At 48.6% G+C, this 20506-nt stretch overlaps 1 protein-coding gene and 1 long non-coding RNA gene across 4 annotated transcripts in view; one reads left to right on the forward strand and one right to left on the reverse strand.

The window, feature by feature from the left end:
- Positions 1-20506, forward strand: part of LOC144335337 (uncharacterized) — a 273701-nt gene that overhangs the window by 64776 nt on the left and 188419 nt on the right. For all 3 annotated transcript variants that reach the window (XR_013406113.1, XR_013406114.1, XR_013406115.1), the window contains exon 3: positions 9052-9161. This is a non-coding gene — a long non-coding RNA (uncharacterized LOC144335337). The remainder of the gene's footprint in view (positions 1-9051; positions 9162-20506) is intronic.
- Positions 1553-10750, reverse strand: LOC106993887 (transmembrane protein 238-like). The gene is made up of 2 exons (XM_077970380.1): positions 10259-10750; positions 1553-2599 (listed from the first exon to the last, which is right to left on the reverse strand). Exon 1 carries the CDS (start codon positions 10614-10616, stop codon positions 10377-10379), a length of 240 nt encoding a protein of 79 aa, XP_077826506.1. The 5' UTR covers positions 10617-10750; the 3' UTR covers positions 1553-2599; positions 10259-10376.

A 20506-nucleotide genomic window follows, 5' to 3' on the forward strand; every position in this document is an offset into this window, starting at 1 on the left:
CTTCTCAAAAACACAAAAACAAAAACAAGATGGTTTCAGGGCTCGTGTCCTCTAATTCTGTACTATAAGGAGTCTCTGAGTGGTGTCCTCATAGATGCTTAGGTACGGAGCAAGCCTTGCCCTGGAGGGATTGCCCTGCAGTTTCCACATGCACTGTCTAGGTGGCCCTGTCAGTTTCACTTCTTAAATGTGGTTGCTGGGTGGTCAACGATAAATTCCAGGAAATCCTCCTCTGTGGGCCTCCCTTTTCTTCCTGCAGGCTAATTTAGTGACTACTAAGTAATCCGTGGGGACTGCATTTAATTCACCCCTTACTCCTATGATCACAGATTTATTCTATTGTCATCCTGCCAAACAGCATGACCTCTAATTGGGTCGAACAAAGGCTCTATATGGAGAACCATCATATATGCATTTAACTTGCAGACTGACAGCCCAAGTGTGGAGAGAGGATGACGTAAACAGTGCGGGAAATTCCCTAGAGTGAGTGTGACATGTAAGGTCGGAACCTGCTGCTCAGCCACTCTCAGCTCCTTCAGTCTCTCTTAGATGTAAACATGCGCTGTGGCCTAAGTGTGATCCTGGTTTTTTAAGATTTGCGTATTTTAAACAATGTGGCTTCTACTCAGTGAAAGCCAATGATTGCATTTGGTACCCAAAGAAAACAGAAAACGGTTCCGCTTCTAGAATTAAAACAAAACAAAACAACTATGCTGGTCTCATTAAGAGAAGTCATGTGGCCTCCAACAGAATGTCTTCCCAAGGAATTTTTCAGAGTGATTTTGATTATACGTGACTTTTCCTTCCCTGTGAACTTCAGAACCCCAAGTAAGAGGCTCTGGCCCCTCACGGTGTACAGTCAGCTCAGACACAGCAAGAAACTTCGAACTGGGAAGATGGAGAGGATTACAAGTGAAGGTGGTTGGGGGAGATTCTGAGTAGGAAGGAAATCTTTCTTCTTAATTCCAAATGTTCTTTTGTGATAGCTCTTTGGGTTTCTGAGTCCAGCTCAATTCAGAGATACTAGGCTGGTGGCAGAGCACAGAGATGCCAGAAGATTTCATGGTGTCAGGATAACCTGTGCTCTGTCTTTTTTTTTTTTTTTGAGGCAGAGTCTCACTCTGTCGCCAGGCTGGAGTGCAGTGGCATGATCTCGGCTCACTGCAACCTCTGCCTCCTGGGTTCAAGCGATTCTCCTGCCTCAGCCTCCCAAGTAGCTGGGACTACAGGCGTGCACCACCATGCCCAGCTAATTTTTGTATTTTTAGTAGAGACGGGGTTTCATCATGTCGGTCAGGACCATCTCCACCTCTTGACCTCGTGATCCACCCACCTCGGCCTCCCAAAGTGCTGGGATTACAAGCGTGAGCCACCGCGCTCGGCCTTGCTCTGTCTTCATCACACTGTGTTCTACGTGTTCCTTCCCTGGAGGCACTGTACTGAGTGCAAGATTACAGGATTTGCACCAAGGCAGGTTAAACAAATGGGAAGAGGATATCCTAAAACTAGGAGAACTGTTATGAGATCACGAAGACTCGCAAATATGTCCTGCTACATGAAAACAAAGGCCAAATCTCCTTCTTTATTTAGGTAACCACCTTGTACCATGAAAGATCGGAGGCAGCTTATAAGAGACACATGCACTTTAAGGGCGAAATATAAATAAAAAGTACAAAATTAGACCAGGGGAAATATAAATTAGTGGGGCAGGTCGGGCTCTGGTGGGTCACGAAGCAGAGCACATCTATGTGGTTAGCCTATGAGGCCTGACTCTCAGAGTTGCTGTCCTTGGGCTGGACTCAACCAGCTGTAACTTAAGATAAGAACAGTCCTGCCCTTCAGGTCTCAAATGAAAGACACAAGGACAGCATAGCAGAGGCCTGGCTGGCTTGTCAGAAAAACACGCAGGGGGTTTCAGTTGGCTAAAAGCTCAATATGAGCCATTGCATGGCCAGGCTGTGCAAACAAGTGGAGCTGCACTAATAGTGCAAAGTGTGGCCCCACTGAGGAGGAGAGAATCCTCCTGCCCACAGCACTGACTGCACGTTCACGTTTGCAATCAACACGTTGGAATATGTCGGCATGTGCCAACTGGTCAGTATCAAAGGGGAGATACGGTGGAACCCTCCAGGAGCTCACACAGTCTGTCCAAAGAGCCAATGAGGAGAAACAGCAACAATCCTGCTTGACATGCGCTCTCAGGAGATCCCATTTGGACTTTGGTGCTTGTGCTTGGTTCTCATTGTTTTTCTAAAGGGAAGAAAGTTCTTCTTCACAAGAAGAACTGCAAAGGATGAGACTTCTCTTTTGGTGTCTAAGCCCCCGGCAGGGCTCCTGCCATAAAAACTTGATAGCTACTAAGGCCCTTCATAAAGAGCTGGGACAGCAGCAGCCATGTCAGATCTGGTGCAGAGATGCTGGGCTTGTGATGGATCCTGGAACCTGCCAGAAGCCTGGCATCACGGCCGTTCTCGGGCATCCTGGTAAATACTTTGAAAGCCTCAGCATTGCAGCCTCTCGTTCCTCCCGGATGCTGTTAAAGGGTGTGCTGTAAAGGGAGGGCATCTCCTTGAATTGATTCTCCTCCATCAGATGGGACCTGTGTTGAACAAAGGAAGATAAAATGGATCAGCCCCCAACCCAAATCCATCAATTTCAAGCCTGTGTGTGTGTGTGAAACCAGCATAGTCTTTAGAGTTGCCAGATGTAGGTTTGAATCCTAGAGCAGCCTCTCCATGGCACTGGTACCTTGGGCTAGCCCTGAAACCACACGAGACTCAGCTTCCTTTGCTTGCAAAATGGAAATGTGAATCCCTCACTCATAGAGTTGTAAGCAATGAATGAGATCATGAAAATAAGTGATTGGCTTAATAAATACCAAGATTCTCATCAAATCTTAGTTTCCTCTCCTTGCCGTTCCTTGCAGGCAAAGCTGATGCCTACCTCTCTCTGTTCGCTGGCTTCTGCCTCAACCTCTGCCTTGGATGTGATCACAGGTTCATCTTCATCTATCACTTCAGCATCTTCTTTTCCTCTCTGCTGCCTTCCTCTTCCACTTACTGTCTTGCTCAATGTTCTATATCCTTTCCCTAAAAATTCCCACCTTAGCACGGTTATGCCAGCAGGTGACTGCTCTACCCTCTTAATCTCTTCACCAAATACTTTGAAGATGAATCTGCACTCACTCCTCACCCATCTTCAACCACCCGATAAGTAGCATCATCTGATTTCTATCCCCACCATTTACTGAGAAAGGCACATTGCCAGGTCTGCCTAGCTGCCTTTCCTTAGGCTTCAGCCTTTTTTTGGTGGCTTTGAAGCGTTTGATGGTCAGTTCTCCTCACTCTTGATAAGATGTCCTTTGTCCTCTTTGCCACTGGCATAACGTCTCTTCCTTATTATTACTGGGAACTTCCATTTGGGCTCTTCCATCTGCCTTCATTTTCCCGTTCCCCACATGCAGGCATGGCTCAAGGTTCTGACCAGGCTCCTATAGGAAACATACATGGCTAGGCCAGGGGCTATGTCAAATGTTTTCTGTAAAGAGCCAGGTAGTGAATATCATAGGCTCTGCAGGCCACATGGTCTGTGTTACCTGCCACTCTAGCATGAAACAGCCATAGATAATATGCGAGTGAATGAGTCAGGCTGTGTTCCAATAAAACACTATCTACAAGAACAGGAGGTGGGTCAGACTTGGCCCATAGCTTGTAGTTGCCTACCCCTGGTCTTATGGAAAGAGCATAAACCTGGTTTTATAATCAGATATAGCTGGTTTTACAGTCTGGCTCGATCACTGCCTAGTTCCATTATGTCGGGCAAGTTACTTAACCTCCATACACCTTATTATCCTTACCTGTAAGAGAGGGGAATAATAATGATGATGATGATGATAATACTTTCCTCATGGCCTTGTTGACAGGGTGAAATGGGATAATGTGCAACCCTAGGGCCTGGTTCAGTGAATCTTAGTGTTCTTTTCTCCTTTCTTCCTCTCTCCCTCCCTTCCTTCCCCCGCTCCCTCCCTTCCCTCCCTCCCTCCCTCCCTCCCTCCTTCCATTCCTTCCTTCCTTCCTTCCTCCCTCCCTCCATCCTTTCCTTCCTTCCTTCCTTCCTTCCTTCCTTCCTTCCTTCCTAACTCTCCCAATCCCTTTTCTCTCTACCTCCTCACCCTCTGTAATCTCATCCACATGTTTCTCACCCCTAACCTCTCCCTCCACATCTGATCTTTCTTCTGAGTTTAAAATCTGCACATTCAATGCCAGTTAGGTAGTTCTGCTCATACACCATTTGCATATCAAACTCTGCATGTTCAAAAGAATATGAATCATCGTAAACAAACTCATGCCTTCTTCTGACCCCCCTCATTCCAGGCCCCGGGGGCACTTTCTGAAGTCTTTGACAATGCCACCCCTGACCCACTGTGGAACAGGACAGGCTGTTCTCCACTCGTGCAGTCTCTGCTCTTCTCCTCTCCCCTCCATGGCCATCATTTCAGCTTGAGCCCTTTTATTACCTGCCATCTGAGCTTGCTGAATGACCTCGATGTCTTTCAGCTGCTTCTCCCTCATCCATTCTGCACATGATGCTGAGTTACTCTTCTACAAAGTTTGATGATGCTGCTCTCTGGTATGTGACGCCATTGAAGGCTCCTCCCTCCTTGCCTAGTGTCAGAATCCTCATCTGGCGATCAAAGTCCTGCACAGCCAGCGCTGAAGACCCCGACCCCCAGACAAATGTGCCTGCTCAGCTTTTCCTGGACAGCCTAATTGTTTCGTTTCTGCAGTCCTTCCTTTTGCCTGGACTGCCCCTCTCCCCACCACTCACCACTGCTTGTCCCTGTGCCATCTCTGCTTGTCACGTTCTTACCTGTTCCTCAGGAGCCTGGCCAGAACCACACACAGCACGCTTCCCCCAGCCAGGAGGTTTCTGTGCCTCCTCTCAGCGTTCAGAGCCCTGGCAAGACTGTGCTTATCTCCCACAATGCATTTTCCCATGGAAACTTGGTGAAGTATCATGCACATGCTTTATCTCTTGCCTTACATTAAAAATCCCTGGAGAGATTAGAGAAACGTTTGCTCCTCCACACAGCCCTGGCACCGTGTCTACGTGTGGCATGACTCGTTGAGCAGGAGAGGAGGGCTTTTTACCAGGCTCACCTTTGAGCTGACTTGGCAGCTCCACTGGCCTCCTCTGTGGGCAGAGGGGAGAGGCTGCCTGTTGGAAAAGTCTAAGTGGAGGAACAAGTTTCAATTTCCAAGGCTCAAGGCTGTGAGCCTTCCATGCCTTTTGGTTTTGGTTGGGGTGGGAGCAGGTGTGTTTGTTTCTGTGTGTGTTTCTGGGTGTGTGCGTGGTAGGTGTGAGTGTGTGGGGAACGTGTTTGTGTGTGCATGAACACGTGTAGTAGAAGAGGGTGTGTGTATGTGTGTGGAGTGTTGGTGCGTGTGTATTCTTCGGGTGTGTAGTCTTGGACACCCTATTAAAAAAGGACAAGAGTCTGCATCTGACTTAGCCTGGGGACTTCCCTTTATCTGCAGGAAATGACCAAGAAGTGGAAAATGGAGAAAGAAAAAATCTGAAAATACAGCAACCAAGTGGTAAAATGAAATGGCATTCTGTCTCTCTCGGAGCACAGTTGGTCTATAAAAGTGAGCCACAGCCGGGCGCGGTGGCTCAAGCCTGTAATCCCAGCACTTTGGGAGGCCGAGACAGGCGGATCACGAGGTCAGGAGATCGAGACCATCCTGGCGAACATGGTGAAACCCCGTCTCTACTAAAAAGTACAAAAAAACTAGCTGGGCGAGGTGGCGGGCGCCTGTAGTCCCAGCTACTCGGGAGGCTGAGGCAGAGGAATGGCGTAAACCTGGGAGGCGGGGCTTGCAGTGAGCTGAGATCCGGCTACTGCACTCCAGCCTGGGCGACAGAGTGAGACTCCATCTCAAAAAAAAAGAAAAAAGTGAGCCACTATAAAAGTGGGTTTCAGCCCTGAAACTTCCTGGGGGGAGCCTCTGAAGTTTAGCGGCCACCCTGCCCCCTTGTCTCTGGAGAACCGCAGAGGCTGTGGGTGGAGGGCTTGCGGGGCAGCCAGGCCCCTGCCTTGTCCTGACCTGTCATGGGACCTCCTCATCTCTGGGGCAGGGTGGGGGCAGGTCCTATCAACCTCATTGTTTTTTTTCTTTTCTTTGGGATGGAGTCTTGCTCTGCCGCCCAGGCTGGAGTGCAGTGCCACGATCTTGGCTCACTGCAATCTCTGCTTCCCGGGTTCAAGCTATTCTCCTGCCTCAGCCTCCCAAGTGGCTGGGATTACAGGCACACGCCACAATGCCTGGCTATTTTTTGTATTTTCAGTAAAGACCCGGTTTCACTATGTTGGCCAGGCTGGTCTCCAACTTCTGGCCTTAAGTGATCCTCTGGCCTTGGCCTCCAAAAGTGCTGGGATTATAGTCATGAGCCATTGTGCCCGGCCTCAACCTCATCCGACAGAGCCTCTGAAGGCTGAGCTAGGAATGTGGGCGTCAGCTCTGAATGCAGGGAACCCACATTCTTCCTTTTTACCCCGCTCTGAGAATGAGAGAACTAGCAAAGCCAGTTACAATCTGCCCGTAAATCATGAATATGTCTGGCGTTGACATGCAGACCAAAGGTTGTAGGCTGTAGGGGAACTGAGATGAGCTGCTTTTCAAATATTTTTGGGCATCAGAAGCTTGTGTTCATGTAAAGTCTTATGTGACAGTTTAATGTGCAAAGCTGCTGAGAGCTCCACTGTTCTGGGTGAAATGTGTGTTGTGGGGTGGGTAGGGCTGCTGGATTCCTGTCCCCTCACTCTCCCCCTTACCCCAGGACCAATTCCCTTCCAGGGACATTGGCAGAGCACAGTTTGAAACCTCCCTTAGAAACCACATCTTTTTTTTTTTTTTTTTTGAGATGGAGTCTTGCTCTGTCGCCCAGGCTGGAGTGCAGTGGCACGATCTCGACTCACTGCAAACTCCGCCTCCAGGGTCCACGCCATTCTCCTGCCTCAGCCTCTGGAGTAGCTGGGACTACAGGTGCCTGCCACCACGCCTGGCTAATTTTTTGTATTTTTAGTAGAGACAGGGTTTCACCGTGTTAGCCAGGATGGTCTCGATCTCCTGACCTCGTGATCCGCCCGCCTCGGCCTCCCAAAGTGCTGGGATTACAGGCATGAGCCACCATGCCCGGCCAGAAACCACATCTTTAACTCTAAAGGGAAGTAAAATGACTCGCCCAAGGCCATGGGGTGGAGGAGGGTTGGGCAGCCCCGTAAGTGAGCAACGTCCTGAACAGCAGGTCTCAGCACACACGAATCTGTCCCTCTGGGCCATCCCTGAAATGTGTCGGGATGGCGGTTCGGTAAAGCATACAATAAAGAACTTATTAAAACTTCCAAAGTTTCTTTGAACCAGGACAAAACCCTGGCATTCTGTGGCAGCATCCATTCTCGTATCTACTGAAAAATCCTGATGTACATTGCCATTAGAATTGATCATAATGCTTCAGGGCCTCACCCTCCGTAATGTGCTGGCTACCTGTGTCGTGACAGACGCTTTATTTAGTCATCACTTGCATAGTGCTGAACAAATATTAATCCACCTAATCTGTGCAACATCCTTATGATGTAGTGGCTATTATTAGCACCATCTCCATTTTACATATTTGGAGTAATGGGGCGTGGAGAGGTGAAGTAACTTGCCCCAAGTCACGTTGCTAGAAAGGAATAAGACTGGATTCAAGCCAGGCAGTCTAGGTATGGCCCATGCTCTTCAACGCTGGGCTACTGAACTTCTGTTCAATGAGGGAAGGCTGTTCAGGGCCCGGAGCCTCACCCTGGGGGCTCTGTGTTGTTTGGGCACTTGTCTTGGCTCCCAAAATGGGTTTCAGCTGGTAATAATCGTAACCATAATAATCTATACTGTGGCTGGGGTGGTCTTTTGGAAACATAGGTCCAATTACGTTAAGCCCCTACCTCTGCTTATATCTCTTCAATGGATTCTTATTGTTCTTCAAGTAATGACCAAAATCCTTCAGAAGGCCCTCGAGGCCCTGCGAGACCTGGCCTTTGTCTACCACGGAGCTCCAACTCTTTCCGACATTTGCTCTCTGCCCTTCAATCTCCCTGTCGTCTTTTATTTCCTGTTATCCCAGGGCCTTTGCCCAAGCCATTGCCTCTCCCTGAAAGACTTTCCATTCACCTCCCACCCTTCCTTTGGCATTCAGCCTAACATCACCTCCTCCAGGAAGCCTTCCCTGACTCCATCTTCTGGGTCAGTTTCTCTATTGAATATTCTTGTGGGAGGATGCTCCTCTCCTTCCTAGTGCAGACCTGACTTTGCTATTGTACTTCTGTAAGTGTGAATCTTTGGTGAGTGTCTGTCTTTCTCACCAGATGGTAAAGCCCCCGTGTCGTGTCTTTTTTTTTTTTTTTTTTTTAATTGAGACAGGTCTCACTCTGCCACCCAGGCTGGAGTGCAGTGGTGCAATCTCTGCTCCCAGCAGCCTGTACCTCCCGGGCTCCAGCAATCCTTCTGTCTCAACCTCCTGAATAGCCAGGTTTACAGGTGTGCATCACCATGCATGGCTAATTTTTTTGTATTTTTGGTGGAGATGGGGTTTCACCATGTTGCCCAGGCCGGTCTTGAACTCCTGACTTCAAGTAATCTACCTACCTCGTCCTCCTGAAGTGCTGGGATTACAGGCGTGAGCCACTGTGCCTGGTCCATGCGTCTGATTTCTTATCCCCAGTGTCTTGCACAGTGCCTGACACATTCCAACGTACCAGCACACAAATCAGGGCCCCTTTTCGCTCTGAAGTTTCATGATGCAAAGTGTGAGTTGACCCCCACCACTACCAATTTGAGAGACACCAAGGTACTTCACATTTGGACTCTGGGTCAGTTAACTCATCCCAGATTATGCATTTTGTATGCTTGACATCTGGTGTAGGAACCACATCAATTGTACAGCCTTTCCCTGCCTTATCTCTTTTTGATCCTTTCAGCAATAAGGGCTGGAACTATTCTCTTCATCTTATAGATGACAATCCCATGGCTCAGAGAGTGTAACCTGGCCACCATCACCCAGCTAACAAGTGTCGAAGATCAGAGTGGGACTGACTGCTCATCTCCTTCTACATCATTTACTAGGTATGGGCTTACCTTACGCTACTGAGATCTCCTAAGTTTGCTGCTCTTTTCTCTGAGTTCTGAGAGTCAGGTGTAATCCCCCACAAAACACACAATCATTGTTTCCTTCTTTCAACTCAGCAACGGCCTTTGCTCTTACTTCTGGTCACGGAGTAAGAAATGGGAGTGCCTGGAAACACCTGCGTGCAGGTTGGGCCCACCTGGGGAGGAGGGTACGGCTGCCCAAAGAACTAGGGCTCTGACTTCAGTCCCCTGGAGAGAGCTGTCCATCTCTAATTCAGCGTTGTCAGGACCCGATCACTCTATCACTGGGACTCTGTCTTGATGTGAAAAAATCTTACAACTATCTGCCTCTTTGCTTGCACGCAATAGACTGAGGTGTGACGCGCAACTCGGCTGATGAAATCCACGAGGCCGAGGTCCCCTGACTTCTGGGTCTTGGAGACTGGCTGGGCACATGTATTGGCTGCGTGTGTGTGTGAGTGAGGGTAGGGTGGGAACACTGCAGAGAGAGGAGTTGTGTGCACTGAGTGAGCATGGAGGCAAAGTAGTCCCTACCCCCCTTCATGTATCCCATCTGGGCAGGTGGAAGAGGAAGTGAATACGAGGGGCCGTTCTGGGTGGTTCTGCTCTGTTTGCTTTTACCATAGCCCAGTTCACACCCCTTCATGCATGCAAGGGCACAAGAGTCATTGGGGAACTTTCCATCCTCTCCCGTGCTAAAGACTTTTCTCCCCAGCAGAGATTCTTCCCAACAGAGAACCCAGATGGGGTCTTTGTCTCCCCAGGTTCCAAGCTAAAGGGATAATTTCCCATTCTGCCTGGTAGGCAGGATCATTCGTGGCCTATCAGGGGTGGAAGGGGCTGTTGAGACTCTCTTCCCAGCCTCCGTGAGGAAAATGGCCCAGAGGAGAAAACACCTGCCCCACGTCCTCTTGGCTGGCCACCCCAGCGGGACCTGAGGCTGGGATCACAGGATCCCCAGTCGGGACGCAGTGTCCGGCTACTTGCTCTTGCAGCCTCAGCAGGCCTGGTCTTGCCCCTGCTTGTCCAAGCCTCTCTGGCCACCCTGCCAGGTAGGTCTTACGTGCACTCACCTCGTCCTGGCGGGGCTTGCTAGGTGGAAGCGGCAACGTGTTGCTGCCCAAGAGCCCCAGGTCCACAGACATGTCTGCGTACGGCACCTGCGTCTCACCTCCTCTTCCCATGACCAAACTACAGGTCCAGTTTCTCAGGAGACACCTCGATGTTGAGGGAATACCAGATGACCCAGAACAGTAGGCTGAAAGCCAGGATCAGGGCACCTGTATAGACGAAGAAGTCCCAGTAACTCAGGGAGGCCAAGATCCCCAGCAGTAAAAAGACCAGGCCGACCACATCCAGCAGGAGGGCGAGGACCAGGAAGAGCACACAGCGCCCTGGATGGCATCTTCCCCACAGACTCCCCAGGAGCATTGCCCAGGAGGAGCCGGAGGAGCCCAGCTGCACTCCCGGGGGTGATTTGCATGGGAGGGTGGCGGTCCTGCCTGCTGCTGCCTTCTCTGCCTGCTGGGTGTGAGCAAATGAGCCAGCCGGCGCGTCTTGGAGCCACAAGGAAGTACACGTGGGTCTTACCTTTATGAGCACGGCAGCCAGTGGGGCAGGATATTTCTTAACTGTTTCATGGCTCAGGAATGATCTGGCCCCAAACAGCCTGACATCCTTGTTAATTGGGCTGGTCATTGCTGGGGTCAACAATCCACGTGGCAGAGGAGTCAGGGTGCCCTTGGATGCATCTGCCAAGTCTGTGGTCCCGTGATTCTGGGGGAGGGGCCGTTCTGTGCCTTGTTCTCTAATCTGGGAGCCAGAGAGCCTGAGTACCCTGTTTCTGAGACACAGCTGCTGTTTCTAGTACAGGGGGGTGGTGTGGCGGAGTTTCCATTCCTCTTCACCTCTCTGCCCTACTCTCTCCCTTGCGGGGAAAGGTTTTATGTAGAGGACACAGACAAGAGTTTGTAACATCGATCGATTTTGAAGTGTTGCTGTAAGAATTGGTCCATATTAGCAGGAGAAGGTTTGCCTTCTTGTAGAGGCCTCGCTCTGCAGACAGAAGGCTCTGAGCTCCCTGGGATCATAGACAGTAAGGATAAGGGCGGGAAAGGGGCAGAGATGGAAAGGACATCTCCATCCACCTCACTTCAGGTCAACCTCACTCGACACAGACATTGAGCATCCAGGGAAACGCCGATTCCTCAGGTTCTGGATCTACTCAAGATTCTCAGTACAGTTGTCCCTTGTTGTCTGTGGGGGATGGGCTCCAGGACCCCTGGGGACCCCAGAATCCACAGATGCTCAAATTCCTTATATAGAACCTTTGCGCAGCTGGGTGCAGTGACTCAAGCCTGTAATCCCGGGGCTTTGAGAGGCCGAGGCGGGTGGATTGCTTGAGCTCAGGAGTTTGATACCAGCCCGGGCAACATAGGGATATCCCGTGTCCACAAAAAACACAAAAATTGGCCAGGTGTGGTGGTGTATGCCTGTAGTCCTAGCTACTCAGGAGGCTGAGGCAAGAGGATTGCTTGACCACAGGAGGTCAAGGCTGCAGCAGTAAGCCGTGATTATTCCACTGCACTCCAGCCTGGGAGACGTAGTGAGTGAGATCCTGTCTCAAAAAAAAAAAAAAAATCCCAAACAAAACCCAAAAAACTACCTATGTACATCCTCCCCTAGGCTTTAAATCATCTCTAGATAACTTATAATACCTAATACAAAGTAAATGCTACGCAAATAGTTGTTATACTATATTTTCTATTCATGTTTTTGATTGTTGTATCATTATTTATATTTGCGGTTTTTCTGAATATTTTAGGTTCATGGTTGGTTGAATCTGCAGACATGGAACCCCCAGATACAGAGGGCTGACTGTATTACTATTTTTACACACACAAGCACACTCACATACATGTTTCCTGCTAAAATACTATGCCATATTTACGAGCAAAAGGAAGCAAATTGAAACCACTTGCTATTTCAGTATCCAGAGCTAATTAGCACAAACTCCTTGGGATGCATCCTGCAGAACCATAAACATCCTTCTTCCTTACAGAAATGGGCCGCATCATACTCTAAGTTCCGCAGTCTGCGTTCCCTCTCATAATACCTGGCCATTATGGAAAATCGCTAACCATGGCCCCGCTCCAGGTGACTGGCCAGGCTGTGAGGTGCCCCTCCACCTCTGCCCCTGTGTATCTTTCTTACTCTGGTTTCCCAAAGTTACCACTCCTGTGTGTTGAGGCAGCCTCAGTATTTGCACAGCTGAGAGAGACCCACTGGGATGTTTGATGCAAAGCCAGGTGAGTCTGGCGCCCTGGAGGGGGGCAGGCTAGAAAGAAAACAAGGGAGATGAAAGTGAGTAGGGAGGGTGACTCCAAGTGTGGGAACCAGAAACTGCCTGGGCGGAGGCAGGCGTGGATGAGGGGCAGGTGATCAGAGAGCAGTTTGCTCCAGCCCCGTTAGCAAAAAGAACACCACCACCCTCTTCTTCCCACGGAGATCCTTCATGACTTGCTCACTTCCCAAGGCTAGATCCACAGCTGGAAATAGCTGCATGGTTTGCCAGGGCCACCGTAGCAAAGCACCACAGCCAAGGTGGCTCGAACAACAGAAAAGTATCATCTCCCAGTTCTGGAGCCTGGAAGTCCTGAGACCAGCGTGTCTCCAGGGTTGGTTCCCTTGAGGGCTGTGAGGCAGAATGGGGTCCAGGCCTCGGCCCTAGCTCTGGGTGGTTTGCTGGCCATCTGTGATGTTCCTGGCCTTATAGATGCACCACTTTGATCTCCACCTTTATTGTCACATGGCGTTCTCCCTGTGCGTATGTCTGTGTCCACCCTTCCCCCGTTATAAGAAGCATCATCCTGCTCCAGTATGAACTCATCCTAACTAATTAGATCTGCAAAGATCCCACTTCCAAATAAAGTCCCACTCTGAGTTATGGGGGGGTTAGGATTTCAGCATATGAATTGGGAGGACAGAATTCAAGCCACAGCCCATAGCAATAGTTAAAAGTTTTGTTTGTTTATTTGGACATCCTTTGATTTCTAGCCCGTATAGATAGAAAATTTAGACTCTCAAACCAAGTGTTCGGAAAAAAACATAATTGCAAAGTCAGCACCCCATTGATGGTGGCCCACCATGCCACCAGGCACCAGGACAGATGCTTCAACCCCTCCCCGTCTCCCCTGGGGACACGGAGATGCTGTTGGCTATCTCTGCGTCCCTGGGTGAGAAGCTGAGAAGGTGGGGTCTTCTTGCCCTGCTTGGGTTCTGGCTTCAGTCCTCCCTTCTGTTCACCAGGCCAAAGTGCTCATTCTCCAAGAGTGGATAACCCTAAGTGACCCCTACACATTTTGAAGTTTGAGCTGAAGTGGGATTTAAATTAAACCAATATTATTAGCACCTACTATGGGTCAGGCAGTGGGATCAAGATCGAGTATGATCTTGATCTTGGCCTAACATCACCGAGATAACACGCTAAGAGTGGAGGCGATAATTAACACATGAATGATATCATTTCAGATTATATTGCAATTTAATAATTTCAGAAAAAATTGCAAGAACAGGGAAGTATAAGACAGTAGACATCTGTTGCATTCCTCTGGACGTTTGCTTTCTGAACCATAACACAGTGTGGAAGACACAGGCGGACGCCTAGCCCCTGGCCTATAACTTCCAGTTTGGTCACCGAGGGCCCCTCTGCCTCTCTCCTTCTGAGATTTTTGCTGGGCTTTTGGGGCTGCAGCCACCCCTGTGCCTCTGAGAGGTCTGTCTTTCTGCTGCTGCCTCACAGCTCTGCCTCTTCTCGGCAATTGAGACTTTGTCACTCCCATGGCAAAGTCATCATGATTTGTCATCTGTGATGTCACCAGATGACAGCCTTTCCATGACCTGGATCCTAAAGGGCAGGTGACTGAGACCAGGATGGACTAGCCAGGTGCTCAGCTGACCCAGCGTCACAGATCCCAGACCTGACTGTATGAATGACAAAAGCCCTATCCCCTCCTGGGTGGCAGGCATAGAAGGTGGGCGGGTCTAGCCATACTAGTCCGTTCATTAGGCCTGCCTGCCTTTTCATAAGGCCTACAGAGCTTAGTAGAGTGCCTGGCTGTACCACTCACCTGCTATGTGACCTTGAGCCAGGCCAGTCACTTACCCTCTCTGTGCCTCAATTTCCTCACAGGGTTACTGTGAGGCTTAAGTGAGTTCATGAGTGTGAAGTGCTCAGAACCTGCCCTCTGTAAACAGGGACAAGTGTTATTGTTGTGGTTGCCACTGGGATCTTTACATTTCTGCCATGATGCTTCCGTAAGGAGAACCCCAGGTTGGAAGGCATCCATCCGTGACTCTCTGGCACCATCCTTTTCTCCCCTTTACCAACCTTGGCTTCACTTGGTTGCAGCTGCCCATCCCTTGGCCTCCCCATACTACCCTCACTAAATCTATTAGGACGTGCAGTGCCATCTCACCATTCTTAGGTACAAATCCTTTATTTTCATGAAATCCCCTTCCCAGACCCATTTTATCCTTCAGATCCCTTACCTCTACCAAAGTGGCTCTTTATCTTCACCATCCTCAAATCCCTCAACGCTCCCTACTCTCATAATCCAGTGTTTATCAAGCCTCACTTGTTGTCTAAGTGTACCATCCCTGCAATCTACGTCTCTTACTTATTATAGAATATTATATTCGTTTGTTAATATTATATTATTTTGTTAAATTTTAGAAATGGATTTGTTGTCTCTACTAAAAAAATACAAACAAATTAGCCGGGCATGGTGGCTGGTGCCTGTAGTCCCAGCTACTCGGGAGGCTGAGGCAGGAGAATGGCGTGAACTCGGAGGCAGAGCTTGCAGTGAGCTGAGACTGTGCCACTGCACTCCAGCCTGGGTGACAGAGCGAGGCTCCATCTCAAAAAAAAAAAAAAAATGGATTTGTTAAAACTGGAATCAGTTATTGTCACCATCAGTGAAACACTGGTGTGACTTAGACAGAAAGTACTCGGGAATAAATACACTGAACACAAAACAATTGTAATTAAATCAGACCAGGGGTACTCAAACTTTTTCTGTATTGGGCCAGATAGTAAACGTTTTGGGTTTTGCAGGCAATCCTGTTGGTCTCTGTTACAACCATTCAACACTGTCATTATAGCGTGATATGGTTTGACTTTGTGTCCCCACCCAAATCTCATCTCAAATTATATTCCACATAATTCTCGTTATCCCCACCTGTCAAGGAAGAGACCAGGTAGAGGTAATTGGATCATTGGGGTGGTTTCCTCCATGCTGTTCTTGTGATAGTGAGTTCTCACAAGATCTAAGGGGCTCATCCCCCTTTGCTGGGCACTTCTCCTTCCTGCTTCCTTGTGAAGAAGGTGCCTTGCTTCCCCTTCCCCTTCCACCATGATTGTAAGTTTCCTGAGGCCTCCCCAGCCTTGCTGAGCTGTGAGTCAATTAAACCTCTTTCCTTTATAAATTACCCAGGCTTGGGTATGTCTTTATAGCAGTATGAAAACAGACTACTGCATGGTGGAAGAACCAGAGATGAGATGTAAATGAATAACTGTGGCTGCGTTCCAATAAAACTTTACTGTAATCCTAGCACTTTGGGAGGCTGAGATGGGCAGATCACCTGAGGGTTAGGAGTTTGAAAGCAGCCTGTCCAAATGGTGAAAACTTGTCTACTAAAAATACAAAAAATAACTGGATGTGTTTGCCCATGCCTGTAGTCCCAGCTACTCAAGAGGCTGAGGCAGGAGAATCGCTTGAACTAGGGAGGTGGAGGTTGCAGTGAGCCGAGATCGCACCACTGCACTCCAGCCTGGATGACAGAGTGAGACTCCAGCTCCAACAAAACAAAACAAAACACCTTTACTTACAAAACCAGGCAGTAGGCCAGATTCGCTGATTTCCAGATTAGACATTGTTGCCTACTGAAATTGCTCTCTTTCTCAAATAAAGGCTGAAGACTCACAGAGTTTAGAGAGGTAGATAATATCACCAACCAGCGGCTTTGTCTTGGAAGTCATAGGAAAGATTGAATGAAAACTGAAATGGCTATGCCTTTTAATGTGAGCCTGTGTGCCAGCTGAAATCACTTCCCATACTGCCAGGGATGTAGTGCCAGAATTTGGAAAAATGTTGACCCTGATCAACGCTCTCCAATCAATCTTCATTTACTCCTCCTTTTTCTCAGGGTGGGACTTAGGGTCAGTATTTTCGGAAATGTATTCTTTCTTAACTTAGTGACCCCTGACAATTTTCAGAGCTCTTCTTTCCTCCTCTGTTAGGCTACCAGAGGGTCTTATAAGAATTCCCCTAATTGTGCTGCCTGGACCTCTGTTATCCATGCTCGAGGACCCTCCCTCCAGCTCAGGAAACTCTAGCCCTCTTCTCTGGTTTTCCTGTCTTATTCCCCACTGGGCTGACCTAAACCTTCATGACTCCCGCCCAGATCTCAAAAGCATCCTCCCATTACCACCTCCTTGTTGCTCATCACCTTCCTTTTCTCCAGGTTGGTAACCTTACCCCTTTCAGGAGACAATAATATTTCCATGCATTTGCGTTGCACTTCATGTACAATGGACATCAATCTACATCCAGCATCTCCTTGCCTCCCTGCAGCCCTGTTCCTCTTCCAGAGTTGAAAGCTGTTAAGACAGTTGCCTAGATTCAGCCAGCAAGTAGGCAACAGAGCTGCAATTAGAACCTGGTCCTGTTGTCTAATGGGCATTAATTACGAACACCACTCCTCTCCCTTTCCTGTTCCCCACCCTTGTGCCAGTTGTCTCCCAAATCCTCATAGAATCAAGTTAGTTTCTTTCTTATTCCCATTTAATGAATTTTGGTTCTTTTTGAGATGGAGTCTCACTCTATTGCCCAGGCCAGGCTGGAGTGCAGTGGCATGATCTTGGCTCACTGCAACCTCTGCCTCTTGGGTTCAAGAGATTCTTCTGCCTCAGCCTCCCGAGTAGCTGGCATTACAGGCACATACCACCACACCTGGCTAATTTTTGTATTTTTAGTAGAGACGGGATTTCACCATGTTGGTCGGGCTGGTCTCAAACACCCAACTTCAGTTGATCAGCCTGCCTTGGCCACCTAAAATGCTGAGATTACAGGCATGAGCCGCTGTGCCTGGCCTTTAATTAATTTTTAAATTAAAATTATTTATTTTAATTGTAGAAAATGTATGTGACATAACAATTTGCTGCCTTAACCATTTTTTAAGTGTACAGTTCAGTGGCATTAAGTGCATTCACATTGTGCCACTATCGCCACCATCCACCTCCAGAACATTTTTATTGTCCTGAAATGAAGCTCTGTGCCCATTACATACCAACCCCCCAGACTCCCTTCCCATAAGCCCCTGCAACCACCATTCTGCTTTCTGTCTTTATGAGTTAGACTACTCTACCTACCACATGTAAATGAAATCATACTATACTTGTCCTTTGGTAATTTGCTTCTTTCGCTGAGTATAGTCCTCAAGGTTCATCTACGTTGTAGCATGTGTCAGAATTTTCTTCTTTTTAAGGCTAAACAACGCTCCATTGCGTGTATTTACCACATTTTATGTATCCATTCACCTGTGGATGGACACTAGGGTTGCTTCTATCTCTTGGCTATTGTGAATGATGCTGCTATAACCATGGGTCTATAAATATCCATTTGAGTCCCTACTTTTTTTTTTTTTTTTTTGAGACGGAGTCTTGCTCTGTGCCCCAGGCTGGAGTGCAGTGGCGTGATCTCGGCTCACTGCAAGCTCCGCCCCCCCGGGTTCACACCATTCTCCTGCCTCAGCCTCCCGAGTAGCTGGGACTACAGGTGCCCACCACCTCGCCCGGCTAATTTTCTTGTATTTTTAGTAGAGACGGGGTTTCACCGTGTTAGCCAGGATGGTCTCGATCTCCTGACCTCGTGATCCGCCCGTCTCGGCCTCCCAAAGTGCTGGGATTACAGGCTTGAGCCACCGCGCCCGGCCGAGTCCCTACTTTTGATTCCTTTGGGTACAAGTGTATATACCCAGAAGTAGAATTACTGGATCATATGGTAATTCTATGTTTAATTTTTTTTTTTTTTTTGAGATGGACTCTTGTTCTGTTGCCCGGGCTGGAGTGCACTGGCGCTATCTCGGCTCACCGCAACTTCTGCCACCTGGGTTTAAGTGATTCTCCTGCCTCAGCCTCCTGAGTAGGTGGGATCACAGGTGCGTGCCCCCACGCCTAGCTAATTTTTGTATTTTTAGTAGAGACAGGGATTCACATGTTGGCCAGGCTGGTCTTGAACTCCTGACCTCAGGTGATCTGCCTGCCTCGGCCTCCCAAAGTGCTGGGATTCCAGGCATGAGCCATCACGCCCGGCCTACGTTTAATTTTTGGAGGAACCCATTCTCATTCGAGGATCCCATTCGTTTTCCACAGTGGCTGCAGGATCTTACAATCCCATCAGTGGTCTAGGAGAGTTCTAGTCTCTTTACATCCTCACCCAAATTGGTTGTTTTCGGTTTTCTTGATAATAGTTATCTTACCCTAAAGTGAAAACTGGATTCCTATTTACTTTTATAATAGTCCCCGTTACATTGATTCAAGTAGTTTGTTTAGTTCTCTGCCTCCGTCATGAGGCTGGACATCCAGCACCTGATGTTCATCGAGTAGATTCATTCTTTATAATTCCTGGGATATTCCCAATTTATTGGAAACGCTGAGGTTGCTTCACCAAATCTTCCCCAACTCTACTCAGCTCTACCCAAAGTCCCTCTGTGTTGTTCTTCTCTTCCTTCCCCCCACGTCTGGGGAAGGAGTCTCCCAGCTACCCCCTATCAAAGCAAATTGCTTCCACGATAATACCTTGAAGTCCTATCACGCAGGGAAATCCAGTGCTTCAGGGATCTACTGCGATTGTGGATCCCTTCCACACCTGTGTATTTTTGCTGCCCGTTTCTGCTGACACTCAGCTCCAAGTTTCATTGCTGGGCACGTTGTACAAGGTGTTGAGATGGAAATCCTGAGGCATCACCACCACGACAGCAGCTGGGTTAGGTGCTAAAGTCGATCTTTCTGTCACCATTTTCTGGCATCACTGGATTGCCCCAGGAGCAATGAGGTGCAAAGCCTGCTTGCAAAGTTCCAGGGTTCAGCTGCCAGAGGTCTTGGCAATTACCCCCATCCTCCCGCAGCCAGGCCCAGTACCAAGTTCCAGAGGCCCTGCCCAGGCAGCTCCACCCACAGCTTCAGAGCCAGAGCTTCAGGCCTAACTGCCTCTCTGGCCATGACCTCCTCCTGGAGCTGGGGTCTAGCACTCCTGAGCTGCCGAGATGTCTTTAAAGACGTGCAAAGCCAGGTATAAGTGAGCAAGAGGAATATGGTGCCTGCCTTCAGGGAGCTTAAAGTGGGGAGAGGGAGGAAGAGAAAAGACAGTGGAAAAGCAGACATGAACTAATCATGTAAATTAACACGTAAATATGACAGAGATCAGAGATCAGCAGTCCGAGGTGAAGGACCATGATCTATGAGAATGTGATAAAGAGGGCGCTGACCAAGGCTTCCCTGAGGCTCTGTGGTTGGAACTGACATTCAAAGGATGAGCAAGCGAGGCCAGGGAAAGGGGTGTGAAGAAGCTCCCAGGTAAGGCAGGAGTGTATGAAAGCACTGATGGTGGTAGATGGCCTTGCCGTGTGGCTGGGACAGAGAGGAGAAAGGGACAAAGAGTCATGCTAACATCTTTCTCCTAGGAGTGCTGGGAAGCTGTTGGACAGTTTTAATCAGTAGGGGATGTGATCCACATTTTATTTTTTATTTTTTAAATTAAAAAAAATTTTTTTCTTATTTGGCCAGGCGCAGGGGCTCATGTCTGTAATCCCAGCACTTTGGGAGGCTGAGGCGGGCAGATCACGAGGTCAGGAGATCAAGACCAGCCTGACCAACGTGGTGAAACCCCGTCTCTATTAAAAATACAACAACATGGTGAAACCCAATCTCTACTAAAAATACAAAAAACTAACGAGGCGCATGCCTGTAATCCCAGCTACTTGGGTGGCCGAGGCAGGAGAACCGCTTGAACCCGGGAGGCAGAGGTTGTAGTAAGCTGAGATTGCACCACTGCACTCCAGCCTGGGTGACAGAGCGAGACTCCGTCTCAAAAAAAAAAAAAAAAAAAATTTTTTTTTTTAAATTTTACTTTAAGTTCCGGGATACATTTGACCCAGAAATCCCATTACTGGGTATATCCCTAAAGGATTATAAATCATTCTACTCTAAAGACGCATGCACACGTATGTTTATTGCAGCACTATTTATAATTGCAAAGACT

The sequence above is a fragment of the Macaca mulatta genome, chromosome 16, assembly GCF_049350105.2.
Source record: "Macaca mulatta isolate MMU2019108-1 chromosome 16, T2T-MMU8v2.0, whole genome shotgun sequence".
Lineage (NCBI taxonomy): Eukaryota > Metazoa > Chordata > Mammalia > Primates > Cercopithecidae > Macaca > Macaca mulatta.